General features: G+C 43.2%; 1 protein-coding gene across 3 annotated transcripts in view; it reads left to right on the top strand.

Annotated features, from left to right (window-relative positions):
• The first annotated feature begins 880 nt into the window (after positions 1 to 880).
• Positions 881 to 14,702, top strand: part of dlgap5 (discs, large (Drosophila) homolog-associated protein 5) — a 35,958-nt gene continuing 22,136 nt past the window's right edge. For 2 of the 3 annotated variants that reach the window (XM_067974566.1, XM_067974565.1), the window contains exons 1-6: positions 881 to 1,185; positions 5,706 to 5,908; positions 6,903 to 7,004; positions 7,221 to 7,356; positions 12,585 to 12,671; positions 14,360 to 14,433. In XM_067974566.1, the coding sequence (XP_067830667.1) occupies positions 984 to 1,185; positions 5,706 to 5,908; positions 6,903 to 7,004; positions 7,221 to 7,356; positions 12,585 to 12,671; positions 14,360 to 14,433 (804 nt within the window). In that variant the 5' untranslated portion in view covers positions 881 to 983. The remainder of the gene's footprint in view (positions 1,186 to 5,705; positions 5,909 to 6,902; positions 7,005 to 7,220; positions 7,357 to 12,584; positions 12,672 to 14,359; positions 14,434 to 14,702) is intronic. The other variant, XM_067974567.1, reaches the window with a different exon arrangement.

Below are 14,702 nucleotides of genomic sequence, written 5' to 3'. Positions count from 1 at the left end.
GGAAATACTCAGCGAGTCAGGCAGCATCCGTGGAGAAAGAAACAGAGTTAACGTTTCAGGTCGAAGACCTTTCATCAGAACTGGAAGAGGGGTCTTCGACCTGAAACGTTAACTCTGTTTCTTTCTCCACGGATGCTGCCCGACTCGCTGAGTATTTCCAGCATTTTCTGTTTTTATCTCAGATTTCCAGCACCTGCAGTATTTTGGCTTTCGACAAGAAATAGCTGGTCGTTCGAGTGTCACCAACAGGAAAACAAATCCTGGTGAGGAGGCACAACTAACATAATAATTTAAACATAAAGTCTAATTTAACAAAAGGGAAACTTATAAAACCTAAATGATAATATTGTTGTGTGTGTGCGTCCACCAGACAGCGGCAGCAAATGGTCGTGGCGTTCATTCTTAAATTCAAATTTACCGCCGTCAATCCAACCAATCAGAATGGACGGTTGTGGTGATTGGCAGCCAGTGGGCGTTGCCCGCACGTCAATCCGACCAATCACAATGGAGAGCTCTGGTGATTGGCAGCCACTGGGCGTTGGCCGCAAGTCAATCCGACCAATCAGAATAGACGGTTGTAGTGATGGGCAGCCAGTGGGCGTTGCCCGCATGTCAAGCCGACCAATCAGAATGGACGGTTGTGATGATGGGCAGCCAGTGGGTGTTGGCCGCAGTTCAATCCGACCAATCCGAATGGACAGTTGTGATGATTGGCAGCTAGTGGGCATGGACCGCGCGTCAATCCAACCAATCAGAATGAATGGTTGGAAACCAATGGGCGCCATTTACGTTCGGATTCAGCCAATCAAAAGGGAGAATTTTGAAATATTTAAAAACTGGCGCCGTGAAATGGTCCAATCAGAAGGGCGGGCGGGTTGTTTTGAACGGTTGGCCGCTGGAAGTTTCGGTGAACGGTGGCCCGGGCTCGCGGTCTCAATCTCTCTTTCAGCTGTTGTAATTATTTTTATTCCGTCCCCGGGATCATGGAGCCCGTGTCGAGCCGCTTCACCGAGCGCTACAAGACGGCCGGGGTGACGGTGGAGGCGGTGCGGGTGAAGCAGGCCCGGCGGCGCTCGGCCTCGCAGAAGGAGAACCGCGATCGGGTGCTGAGGAAGAGCCGGCGCTTCGAGCCGCTGCTGCCCGTCACCGCCGAGCAGGAGGGAGAGGCGAAGCTCGGACCACAGGGTGAGTGTCCGGGGGAGGGGGTGAGGGTGAGGAGGGAGGGGGGGGTGAGGAGGGAGGGGGAGGAGAGGGAGGGAGGAGAGGGGGAGGAGGAGAGAGGTTGAGGGAGGGAGGGGGTGGGGAGGAGAGAGGTTGGGAGGGGGAGGAGAGGGAGGGAGGGAGGGGGTTGGGAGGGGGAGGAGAGGGAGGGAGGGGGTGGGGAGGAGAGAGGTTGGGAGGGGGAGGAGAGGGAGGGGGAGGAGAGGGAGGGGGAGGAGAGGGAGGGGGAGGAGAGGGAGGGGGAGGAGGGGGAGGGAGGGGGTGGGGAGGAGAGAGGTTGGGAGGGGGAGGAGAGGGAGGGAGGGAGGGGGTGGGGAGGAGAGAGGTTGGGAGGGGGAGGAGAGGGAGGGAGGGGGTGGGGAGGAGAGAGGTTGGGAGTGTTGGGGGGAGGGATAACAATATCTGAGAGTCATGATGTGGAGATGCCGGTGATGGACTGGGGTTGACAATTGTAAACAATTTTACAACACCAAGTTATAGTCCAGCAATTTTATTTTAAATTCACAAGGTACCTGAGGAAGGAGGAAGTCTCCGAAAGCTTGTGAATTTAAAATAAAATTGCTGGACTATAACTTGGTGTTGTAAAATTGTTTACAAATATCTGAGGACAAAGAGATTGATCTGGAATGACAGGGACAGATCACCAGGACAGAGACTGATTGGAATGTTCTCTGGGGGGAGGAGAGAAAGAATGGGATAGATGGGCAAAGATCACGAAGGAGAAAGGTCATTGGGGGAGGGACGTCACAGACTCTAATCCTGTCCCCAATACATAGTCAACCCACCACCATTACTCTTAGTACAAAATGCCCACTACTATTCTCCCACACCCCCTTTACTGGCTTTTTACCATTATCATTTGCATTTTGATTGAAGCCACAGACTTGTCCCTAGTGATGCTTACTGGCGCCAAACTTGCTCAAACCAAACTTGCCACTGGAGAATTCATTTTTTTAAAATATGCCTAAAATCTGAAATAAAATGTTTGAAATGTGCAGCAGATTCCACATCTGAAAGCATAAGATAGGTAAATGTTTCAGTTGGGTCACTTCAGCAAAACTTGTACTGAAGGCATTCACCAATACAATCTTTCTATTTTGGGTGCTGGCTTGTGCATTTTCAACATATCCTACTTGAGAGAATAGTAGAGGAAAATAGCTTGGAGCTATTGCTGATATTCTAATTTGCTTTGAAAGAAATCAGATGAAATTATGCAGTAGTCAGTGGATAGTTACATGAATGTCTCCCAGGTAGGAGGCTGTTAATGACCTAGGCACCTAATGCAATATTGAACAAAAATCCTAACTATCTTTTGCTAAGTTGGATGAAGCAAGAAAAAATTAAACTCCAGAGGTGGCGGTACAGTGATATACAGTCAGGAGGGAGTGGCCCTGGGAGTCCTCAATATTGACTCTGGACCCCATGAAATCTCATGGCATCAGGTCAAACATGAGCAAGGAAACCTCCTGCTGATTACCACCTACTGATTACCACCTACTGCCCTCCCTCAGCTGATGAATCAGTCCTCCTCCATGTTGAACACCAATTGGAGGAAGCACTGAGGGTAGCAAGGGCACAGAATGTACTCTGGGTGGGGCACTTCAATGTCCATCACCAAGAGTGGCTCGGTAGCACCACTACTGACTGAGCTGGCCGAGTCCTGAAGGACATAGCTGCCAGACTGGGCCTGCAGCAGGTGGTGAGCGAACCAACACGAGGGGAAAAACTTACCTGACCTCGTCCTCACCAATCTACCTGTTGCAAATGCATCTGTCCATGACAGTATTGGTAGGAGTGACCACCACACAGTCCTCATGGAGACGAAGTCCCGTCTTCGCACTGAGGACACCATCCAACGTGTTGTGTGGCACTACCACCGTACTAAATGGGCTAGATTCAGAACAGATCAAAACTGGGCATCCATGAGGTGCTGTGGGCCATCACCTCATGAATTGTATTCCAGCACAATCTAATTTCATGGCCTGGCATTTTCCCCACTCTACCATTACCAACAAGCCAGGGGATTAACCCTGGTTCAATGAGGAGTGTAGAAGAGATGCCAGGAGCAGCACCAGGCGTACCTAAAAATGAGGTGCCAACCTGGTGAAGCTACAACTCAGGAATACATGCATGCTAAACAGCGGAAGCAACATGCTATAGACAGAGCTAAGCAATTCCACAACCAACGGATCAGATCAAAGCTCTGCAGTCTTGCCACATCCAGTTGTGAATGGTGGTGGACAATTAAACAACTAACGGGAGGAGGAGGCTCTGCAAACATCCCCATCCTCAATGATGGCGGAGTCCAGCACATGAGTGCAAAAGACGAGGCTGAAGCGTTTGCAACCGTCTTCAGCCAGAAATGCCGAGTAGATGATCCATCTCAGCCTCCTCCCGATATCCCCACCATCACAAGCCTGTCTTCAGCCAATTCGATTCACTCCACGTGATATCAAGAAACAGCTGAGTGCATTGGATACAGCAACGGCTATGGGCCCCGACAATATCCCGGCTGTAGTGCTGAAGACTTGTGCTCCAGAACTAGATGCACCTCAAGCCAAGCTTGTTCCAGTACAGCTACGACATTGGCATCTACCCGACAATGTGGAAAATTGCCCAAGTATGTCCTCCACAAAAAGCAGGACAAATCCAATCCGGCCAATTACCGCCCCATCAGTCTACTCTCAATCATCAGCAAAGTGATGGAAGGTGTCATCGACAGTGCTATCAAGCGGCACTTACTCACCAATAACCTGCTCACCGATGCTCAGTTTGGGTTCTGCCAGGACCACTCTGCTCCAGACCTCATTACAGCCTTGGTCCAAACATGGCCAAAGAGCTGAATTCCAGAGGCGAGAGTGACTGCCCTTGACATCAAGGCAGCATTTGACCGAGTGTGGCACCAAGGAGCCCTAGTAAAATTGAAGTCAATGGGAATCGGGGGGGGAAAAACTCTCCAGTGGCTGGAGTCATACCTAGCACACGGGAAGATGGTAATGGTTGTTGGAGGCCAATCACTGCAGCCTCAGGGCAGTGTCCTTGGCCCAACCGTCTTCAGCTGCTTCATCAATGACCTTCCCTCCATCATAAGGTTAGAAATGGGGATTTTTGCTGATGATTGCACAGTGTTCAGTTCCATTTGCAACCCCTCAAATAATGAAACAGTCCAAGCCTGCATGCAGCAAGACCTGGACAACATCCAGGCTTGGGCTCATAAGTGGCAAGTAACATTCGTGCCAGGCAATGACCATCTCCAACAAGAGAGAGTCTAACCACCTCCCCTTGACATTCAACGGGATTACCATCGCCGAATCCCCCACCATCAACATCCTGGGAGTCACCATTGACCAGAAACTTAACTGGACCAGCCATATAAATACTGTGGCTACAAGAGCAGGTCAGAGGCTGGGTGTTCTGCAGCGAGTGACTCACCTCCTGACTCCCCAAAGCCTTTCCACCATCTACAAGGCACAAGTCAGGAGTGTGATGGAATACTCTCCACTTGCTTGGATGAGTGCAGCTCCAACAACACTCAAGAAGCTCAATACCATCCAGGACAAAGCAGCCCGCTTGATTGGCACCCATCCACCCTAAACATTGACTCCCTTCACCACCAGCGCACAGTGGCTGCAGTGTGTACCATCCACAGGATGTACTGCAGCAACTCACCAAGGCTCCTTCGACAGCACCTCCCAAACCTGTGACCTCCACCACCTGGAAGGACAAGAGCAGCAGGTACATGGGAACAACAATACCTGCATGTTCCCCTCCAAGTCACACACCATCCCAACTTGGAAATATATCGCTGTTCCTTCATCGTCGCTGGGTCAAAATCCTGGAACTCCCTTCCTAACAGCACTGTGGGAGAACCTTCACCACACGGACTGCAGAAGGCGACTCACCACCACCTTCTCGAGGGCAATTAGGGATGGGCGATAAATGCCAGCCTCACCAGCGATGCCCACATCCCATGAATGAATTTTTTTTTTAAATTGTGAAATACTAATGTCTATCAGTCTTCTCATTAGATTAGATGTTGTGGAGAAGTTCTCCCATATGTAGGGCACATTAGGACACTGACATGAAGATGCACGGGCATAAAGTAAAATGGTCTTCCTGCAGTCCTACATAGAGCCACAACTCATATAACCCAACTGGCTTAGTCCATAGACAAGAACGGGTTTGGTATTCAAATTTTGCACCTTGTGGCACTTTAAGCAAAACCTGAGCAGGTTACTTGACCTACAGGAGTCATTCAAGTATAGCCTAGCAATGCGCACTTTTCTTGCCCTCAATGTAACCATCAAGGTAGGTAATGAACACAAGTCTGGTGTGTTGCCCTGCACTACTCCTGTGCACCTCCTAGTGGCATTAGTTAATGCAAAGCTGGAAGATGTCCTCTCAACTGGGATATGTGGAAACTATAAGGGTGAAACTTTATTTTTTTTTAAACTAGCTTGAGTCCATTGTACTTAAATTTTCAGAATCTTCAATGACTGCAGCACCAATACAAAACTCACGCATGGAGATGCTGCGCCGTTATAAGGAGGATAAGCTGCTGCGGAAATTGAAGGCAGAGCGCGAGAAACCCAAGCATATCTTCAAAGTTGGGATTTACAGACCAGGTGGAATCCCATTTCTGGATTTAAAACCTCAGTCACAAAACACTGTCAAACCTAAAGCCAAGGTACAGTGTTTATAATAGCTGTGCATGTGATATATAATCTCTGGCTCCATCAATGGCGAAATACATTACATAGAGTACAATTTATATTTGTATAGCAGCTTTAATGTAGCAACCTGTTCCTGTGATGCTTCTGGGGGGGAGGAACTAGTGAGTGCCAAGCAGGAGATGGTCACTGAAATAATACATTTGTACAAAGCAGTGGTTAGGCCACAGAATATTGCATGCAGTTTTGGATACCCATTATGGAAAGGACATTCAAGCCATAGAGAGTGGCTGTCATCCTGGTGAATCTGTTATCGGGGATAAGAAGCTCCGGATGTGAAAAATGACTTGAGATACTGGGACCATTTCCACTGCAGAAGAGATGGCTAAGAGGAAAGAGGCTTTTAAAATTAGGCTGACTAAGAAAGACTACTTTTCTCTTTTTGAGGTCATCAATTTAAAATTGTTGTTCTGAGGGGAGAGATTGGTGAAATTTCTTTAAAGGGAAGCCAGATAAGTAGATGAGGGGGAAAGGAATAAATGGATATGTTGATAGGGAGAGATGAAGTAAGGAAGGTGGAGGCTTGTATGGAACATAAACACTTTGTTTCTGTGCTCTAAAATTTGTATGTAGTGTGTTAGGGGACGGAATGCCTCACTACAGGGCGTAGGTGAGGCAGAGGCCGTCTCATTTTTGAAGGGAAGAGTAATAAATATTTGCAATGGAGAGAGCAGTGGGATTAGTTTCCAATTGCTGTAGCTATGAGCCATCACAGACACAATATGCAAAGTGGCTGCCTCCTGTTTGGTAAACCTTGTGCATCTAACTCGATTTTTGAGAGCTGCTACTAAGTGAACACATATTTAATTTGTAACTTTTTAATTGGCACTTCAAAGGTTATTTAATGGAATGAATACATAAATATTCTCTGTTCGGTAGCAATGTGTATATAACTGTCTAGTGAAGTTACCATTTATAGTGCCGTTAATTGTAATTTGTTCCTTTTTATAGGCCATACTGGCTTCTACCTCTGATTTGAGAGTGACACGATCGATGTCTAAGAAACTGGAGCCATTCGTGACAAAAGCTCCCAGATTCACAGCTCCTGCTAAGGTAAGAGCTTCAAAAGGCAGGAGTGCAGCATCACGGGTGATTGTGGCAGCAGTAGATTATGGTTTATTTAGGAATATTCCCTGGTTGTTTACAGAGAAATTCTGTTACCAATACTCCAAAACTAATGTGAATTATATTGCAGAGACAATGTTCTTTTGTTAGCTGTAAGGATCTGAATGAGATGAAGTAGCAAGTTTGAACCTGCTTACTGTTAAGTTACAGGTGGGCCCTGTCAAAAACAACGTGGCAACTAATCAAGGAGGTTCCAAAGTGGTCAGTGTTGGGACAAGAAGTCAGCATCAAGCCATTCAATCTACAGCACCTAAAGTGCCAGCTGCAAGGGAGAAAAGGGGTAATTTTACTTTTAATTCTATTAAATAATACTGATAACTTCATGGAGTTGGTTTAGAGGGAGAGAGGTGGCTTAAATACCTTAAGTATTCAAGGTTGTCAGGGCGCCTAAATAAATTTGAATGCATTTCACATAATCTCAAACTCTAGTTCAAGGAATTACAGAAATAAGCTCAAGAGGAAGGGTGAACAAAGTTTAGATTTAACTACTTTACTGTACAACGTGTAATGAATGTATGAAACAGACTGCCACGGGAGGCATATGGCTCTGAGAATTCAAGAGGGAACTCAATGAACATTTGGCAGAGGAAACAATTACGGTGTAATAGTAAATTATATTTTTAAAACTTTGGGACGGACCAAATTGTCTGGAATAGTCTCTTCCAGACCTGTACAATCCTGTGTTCCTATATTAGTTATTAACCCAGTGTGTTGTAGCAATTGTCGTCTCAACCAATAATTCGTTCCCTCGCACTGGTTGACTCAATAGTTCCTCTGAACCAGTTCACTTGACGTAACATTCAGGGTTTCAACAAGGATATTCAAACTGATGTATTGTTTTTTGGGGGGAGGGGAACAAAAGGATGTTTTGAGTTGCTTATAATTTTGATCATGAATATTTTACTGGTTTACCTCAGATGTGGCAAATTTGGATCTAAATGACTTAATATCAAAATTTAGATGCTGATAAATATTTTCCCACAAGTAAAATATTTTATGATTGAATCAAGCTGTAGACTGCTGAGTTCCCATCAAATAACTATACAGGGATGTCATCAGAATTTTGGTAATGTGTAGCAATGAGGGCCATCTGAGGTTATATCTTGCATTCCAGTACTTTTCAAAAACAGGCATTTTGTTTTGCCTAATTGTTTCCAAACTGCATCAGAAAATGTCCCTGAAATCTATAATGTACATGTTACAGCAATTTCTAATGTATTTAGTTTTGCTTGTGAAATAAGCAATCTGGAAGTTGTTGTCTATTGCTCAAAGTGTAGTAGTTGCATTTTTTCTCCAAATTTAAATAAGTCCCAAAATTAATTTCCTGATTTTAATCTGTTGAAATTAACCTTGTTTGTTTTTTGGGGGGAAATCCCAAAACCTCAAACCTCATAAGTGTTTCGCATTGGAAAAATGGCAATACTGAGTGTGAATTTAGTGCTAGGGCATGGAAGACTGATTTAACCGCTCCAATGCGGAGAGCCAGTTTATGTACGGTGGAATCGGAATTAAAAGGATTCCATATATAAGTAGCTTCTGATGCTATTAACTCTGTTCAATGTGACACTGTTCTGTAGCAAGTGCTGCAGAAATCCTGCAAGTTTGAAGCACTTAACTTTGATTGCTGTCTTCACTAGACTATATTGGGCCAATGCATTTTAATTGCTGGTGGAAACACCAATAAGTCCAAGTACTTATTGCATATAATGACTACCCATTTGCTTTCTGTTGCCTGATCAGTTCCCCAGCTTCGAGTGCGCTGCATGCTGGAGTTCACCCATCAACTCTTTGCATGCGCTAATAATAATTAGGGTTGTCAATCGCAGATAACGTTGATACGTTAATTTTTTGGATTAATTTTTTTAACACTCGTGAATTGAGGAAGTTGCGCGGATAGTACCTAGGTAGTGGCCGAGACATTCATCGAAGCCCATTTTCGAAATGAAGCATTGGGCCTCATATTTCCAGCGAGATGCAGGCATTTGTCAGGCCTCCAAAGGCAGCTTGCCAGTCTCCGGAACTCCAATTTGGGCTAGCTGCCACTCAGACAGTGGCCCTCGGGTAAGTCCTGGGAGGTTGGGGAGGAGGCAAGCATGAACAGACAGCAACCTGGAGTAATGCTGTGGAGTTGGGAGTAGTACTCTTGCTCCTCCTGGCTCCACATACAGATGTTTGATTTTTTTTTTAAATTTGAGTTTTTATTCACTGCATCCAAAGGTCCCTTTTTAAGGGTTAGGCCACATCTAGAACAGGAAGACTTGAGCAAAGCATGCCTGGTGCATGCTCAGCACTGATGAATTTCCAAGGGTAGTCCTTAAATGAGTATTAAGTCCCTCATTAACATTTGCAAGGGGTCTGTTTAAGGTGGCTGCATGGGATGCCTGAATATTGCCCGACCCAAAATAGCATTGGACATATTTCAGGGGTCCTTGGGATGCAGGACATAACTCTGTGAAATTGGACCTTTGCCCCTGTTTCATCAGTGAAAAATGGGTGCAACGGGGACCAATTAAAGCAGCGATTGACTGAGATTAAAATTTTTAATAGTGAGATTAATCACAATTTTTTTTAATCACTTGACTGCCCTAATAATATCTGGCAAAACCATGGCGTACTATTGTAATTAATTTTTGTTGCGTGTGCAAACGCTAAATGGACTGACAGTCAGATATTTGTTTTATTATAGCGAGTACTTTGTAGGACTTCTGAACCAAATTAAAACCTTTTGACAAACTAGTCTGAAGACACTGATCTTAAATTTCAAAGTAACAATGGTCGCAAATGTGACCGTTGTATGGAACTGTTTCTAAACTTGTATAAATGCAACCCATTGAAAAGATATTTGGTTGCTATGAATTGACTAATAGATTAACCTCTAATAGACTTTCTAACTGACTAACTTCCAACTAGTGGTCTTTTGCTTCAAGTACCTGGAAAACTAGCATGAAAGCAGCACTGGAAGCAAGCTATATGCTGCAACGTAATTTGAAGCCAACATTATCGACCAATTTTTGCATTTTCTAACCTATATGGAAGCAATAAACCAGAATGTAACTGTTGCAAAGACCACGTTTCCAAGACACTGCCTAACCATCGCTCCTTTGCAAAAAGCAAAAGGCTGCATTGATCAAACATGGAGTACGTAGACCTGGATTGGCATTTATGGCCAAGACTTTAAACTGATTTTCTTACAAAGCTGCTTGGTGAGAAACTGAAGGAGCCAACCTAGGTCCACTTTCAGTGCCTCAATAGACACTTTGATGACAATATAATGAAAGCTATTAGGGATAAACTAAAACATTTTGATATCAAGGATTGTCTGCCAGAGTGGATTGTGAGAATCAATATAAGGGGGAAAAGTCAGTGTAAAGGGGCTGTTTAAAAGTGCAAAGCAAGCATAGGAATTTAGATTTTCTATGGAAGTCAAGGTAAATAACACAAAACATGTAAGTACAGGAGGGAGGTAAAATGAGTATAGGGTCACTGATTTCAGAAATAAATATCAAGATGTGGACAAAGACAAAAAGGTATGAATCCTGTAATTCAAGATTTACAAGAGAACGAGGCAGTTTAGGGGCAGAAGCAAAGTGGATGTTCCAAGACCATCAGAATGATAGGTGTAATAAATCTTATCACAGCTGAATTTGTAGCTGGATTTTTGAAAAAGATTTAGATAAATAAAGCACCTGGGCTGTATTGGATTCATTGTAAGGACCACTGGTAGAAATATTTAGGCTTTCATTGGCAAGGGGTTGGTACCAGAGACTGGGGAACAACACACGTGCCTTTATTTAAAAAGGGATTAGGAAAGAAGGATCAGGATCTGAAGAGGGGAAGATCTGAGGAGCAGTAGACCAATTAGCCTCCATCAGAGGCAACTATCGTGCATTTACAAAAGAAAAATCATGCCGGAGAAATTTAATAGATTTAATAAAGGATACAGGTAAGAACAATAATATAGATGTAATGGATTTATATATTTAGTATTGGTGGCTGGGTATAGGTGAGAGGGTCTGTGTGAATGGGTTATGATGAATGAAGTCCCACACAGCTTGTTGAGACAAATGCTTTTGTATTTTCATAAATAATCTAGAAAAGGGTGCTGGTAGCTTCATCTCAGTTTGCCAATGTCACCAAAATGCAGGAGTGATTAATAGAATAGAAGATGGGGATAAGCTACAGGAGGACTTGGACAGTTTTGGGAAATGGATGAGAAATGGGAGTTGTCATTTTACTGTAGGTAAGTGTAAAGGGGCCATAGAACAAGTGGAAGGATTACAGGATGAATGAGGAGGATGGTTGACCAAACAGATCAGGAAAGCGATCATGGAGTTGTGATAGATAGGTCCCTTAGGATATCAAGTCAATTTCTTGCTGCTGTCAAAAAAGCTAATAAGATATTCGGTTGTATAGTGCAGATCAAAAGAAGTAATCTTGTTGCTATTACAGAGCATTGGTCAGGCTGCACCTAGAGTATTGTGTGCATTTCTGAAACACCCATTACAGGAAGGATTTAGCTGAGCTGAAAAAAGTAAAGAACTGCTTAAGTGATAAAGGGGCTAGAAAATTAAAGACATGAAGATAGACCGAAAGAACCAGACCAGAAGATTGGGGATGAGGGGAAATTGAGGTTTTCAAATCAAGGTCCTGAGCTGCAGAGGACCAGTCTATTATTTGAATTGGTATCTGACAACAGAACAAGACGACTTAAGAATAAACCAAGAGGAGGTAGTTTGAGGTGGGTTGAAGGGGAACATTTCATTATCCGAATGCTTGTCAGTTTTTGGAGTAGCTTACTAAAGCAGATTTTTGGGACAAAATGCTTAGAACTCCAAGGTAAAATTGGGCGAGTATCTTGAGAAATGGCTATCTGATACAACTGCTAAGGTAGAGGGAAGGTGGACTAGATGTACCTATGGTCTCCTTCAGCCTTAGTGTTTCCTGTCCATAAAAAAAAACTGCAACTCATCTGATGGTGCTGATGTCAATAAAAAGCAGCAGACCTACAGATTTAAAGCCGTCTTGGTTCACGTGCCTGAATTGCAGCTGGGTACTGTATTTATAAATAATACAACAGGGCTCTTAAAAGCTTTTTTTTAAAAAAAACTGTCGAACTTTGAGTAGAATTGAAATTTTTAATATAGCGCCTTTTAATCAAACTGGGAACTGAAGCTTTTATATGAATAATTAAAATTGTAATTCAATGTGAGCCATTTTGATTTCCAAAGTGTACCTGAAAATGAAAATGTTATCCGAATTTCTGTTTCTAGCATTGATATCCTTTTCTCCATTTTGGTATTGTCTGCAACATATTTCAAGTGGGGGTGAATTATAATGCAAATTAGATATTTTTCAAATTACCTTTTTTAATAAAGGTAGACTTTACCTTGCAAGTAATGGCTTATGGCCTTTCTATCTTCCAAATTGAAGTAATGTGCAAATTTACTGTTGCTGCGTTGTTAAGTTATTGTAATAGCTGTCGTCTTTAATTCTCCAAAAATAATCCAGCTGTCCAAGTTGCACCTGTCAAACCACCACAGACGAGGGGACGGGCTGAACCAAAAACTGCGCCAAAAGCTCCTGGACCTGTACAGGGTGAGTTCAGCTTGAGTGAGCCACAGTACATAATGACTCAGCTGGTTAAGTCTGTGAGCAGTTGAGCTGGAAACCTAGGATCTGATTACTAGTCTATGCAGTAGAGGCGATAAGTTTGGTTTTGCTAACCCCAAGTTCAGGAAAATTATGTTCAGGAATCCTGGTGCTGGTTGCTATCCAGCAATGTTGATTACACAATTGGTCTCTGCTGGGATGTCTGCTGCAGTTGAATAGCCTACAGACTAGCAAATATCATTTGGCTCAAATATGAATTGCCACTTGGGTGAAGTACAGAGGGATCATAAAAGTCCAGGATACATGTCAGTGGGTGTAAGTCTACTCTGAGGAGAAATATCATTAGAGTATGGTAAATTTTAAAAACTTTAAAAGCACTATTTTGCCTTCATTGCTCCTTCAAGTCCTGTTGCTTTTGCAAATGGCAGGTAATTAGACCATATGCCCATTCAGCTCTCAGTACCTGGCTTGAATAATGTGTTAGTGTAGCTTGAATATTGATCAAGCACATAACTATGTAATGACTGGATCAGAAGTTGCTTTACAATTGGCCGTAATACATCAAGTAAACAATGCAATGAAAAAGTGAACACATCAGGAATGGGTAAAGACTACAGCTATCAAGATGATCACCTTATGCTTCTAAAGTAGAATGTAGCTGCTAATGAGGTTGGGGAGGAGAGTTCTAGATTTAGTTACTACTTTTGCTTTCCTGTTGATAAGTACACCCTCAAAACACAAGAATGTTTGTCTAATAGAAGGAAACCCCTGAAAGTTCCAATGATAAATAATGGGTTATAATTGTTTTCACAGGCAAAAATGCCACATTTAAGAAGAAATAGCCATAGAGTTTTTTTCCACAATTTGATTCAATCTCCAGTGCCCTATGTTGAAGGTTGTCACACTTTGGGATTTTTGACCATTTTATCATGCAAAGAATTTATATATGATTACTGTTGGTGCATTTTTTTAAATTAAAAGGTATTCACCAAGTTTAAAAATCCTCTTCACGACCACATGTGGGAGCCACTGGGACAAAGAGGGAACTGATAATGTTGGAGCCAGTGATTGAAGTGGTTATCTACAATGACTGGGGACAATGAGTTATTTGTTAACACTTTTCAATCATCCACCTGAGATGGTATTTTTGCATACAATCATTGGGCTTGTCTGGTTAGAATTTACTCTTGGGAGGTGAGTATCTGGTTTAATTGATAGACGTACTAGCGCCTGGACAGGGAACAAGCTAGAAGGATGACCCCCTTCCTTCCTATCCCTGCCTCACTTCCTATGCTTGGAAGCAATAGGAGGAGAAAAAGACCCATGTAGGGAAAGACTATTTTGATCTCTTTCTTCTCCTCTGTCCTTTCTCTTTCCCCCCCACCCCATTTAAAGTTTGCTAAATTTAATTTCCTCCCTGAGAGATTTTTAGACTTGTGCTCTTTGTAAAGGTGCTGGTGGGATCTCCATGTCAAGTCTTCTGACTGGTAGATACTCATCTGACTGCTATTTATACATCTAGTTGCTGATTACAGCACTGATATTGATGTCAAAAGCTCAGTATTGGCTGAACCTGAGTGGCAATTCATTGTTGACAAGTTTGACTGGTTCACAATTTTTTTTTGTTTTCTGAGGAGGAATAAAAGACTAATTTGAGTTTATTTTTTGATCAGTCACTAAGCATCAAATGGCTATCAGCAAGACAAGGAAACCAGGAAAGTCGGGGGAGAAATCCAACTGCAAACCGGTGAGGGCCATCATATGTTTTTGTGAAGTCCAAAGTCCTAATTCCTTCAAGATCAAACTATTTGAGAATAGTATTTCTCCTTTTCTGTTTGTATCTCTTGCCTTCCACCCAATGTAAGAATGGAGTGATTTTCTTAATCTGTTGCAATTATGATATTCCCCTGTATCTTACAATATAATTCTGATATCACTGCTTTTAAATCACAAATTGCTTACAGGAGCATATTGTGCCTGCCCTCCCTGGGGAGTGGGGGTAAGCAATTCATTAAG

The sequence above is a fragment of the Heptranchias perlo genome, chromosome 40 (genome assembly GCF_035084215.1).
Source record: "Heptranchias perlo isolate sHepPer1 chromosome 40, sHepPer1.hap1, whole genome shotgun sequence".
Lineage (NCBI taxonomy): Eukaryota > Metazoa > Chordata > Chondrichthyes > Hexanchiformes > Hexanchidae > Heptranchias > Heptranchias perlo.
Note: the sequence above shows the minus strand (reverse complement) of the source record. Positions and strands in the feature narration are given on the sequence as shown.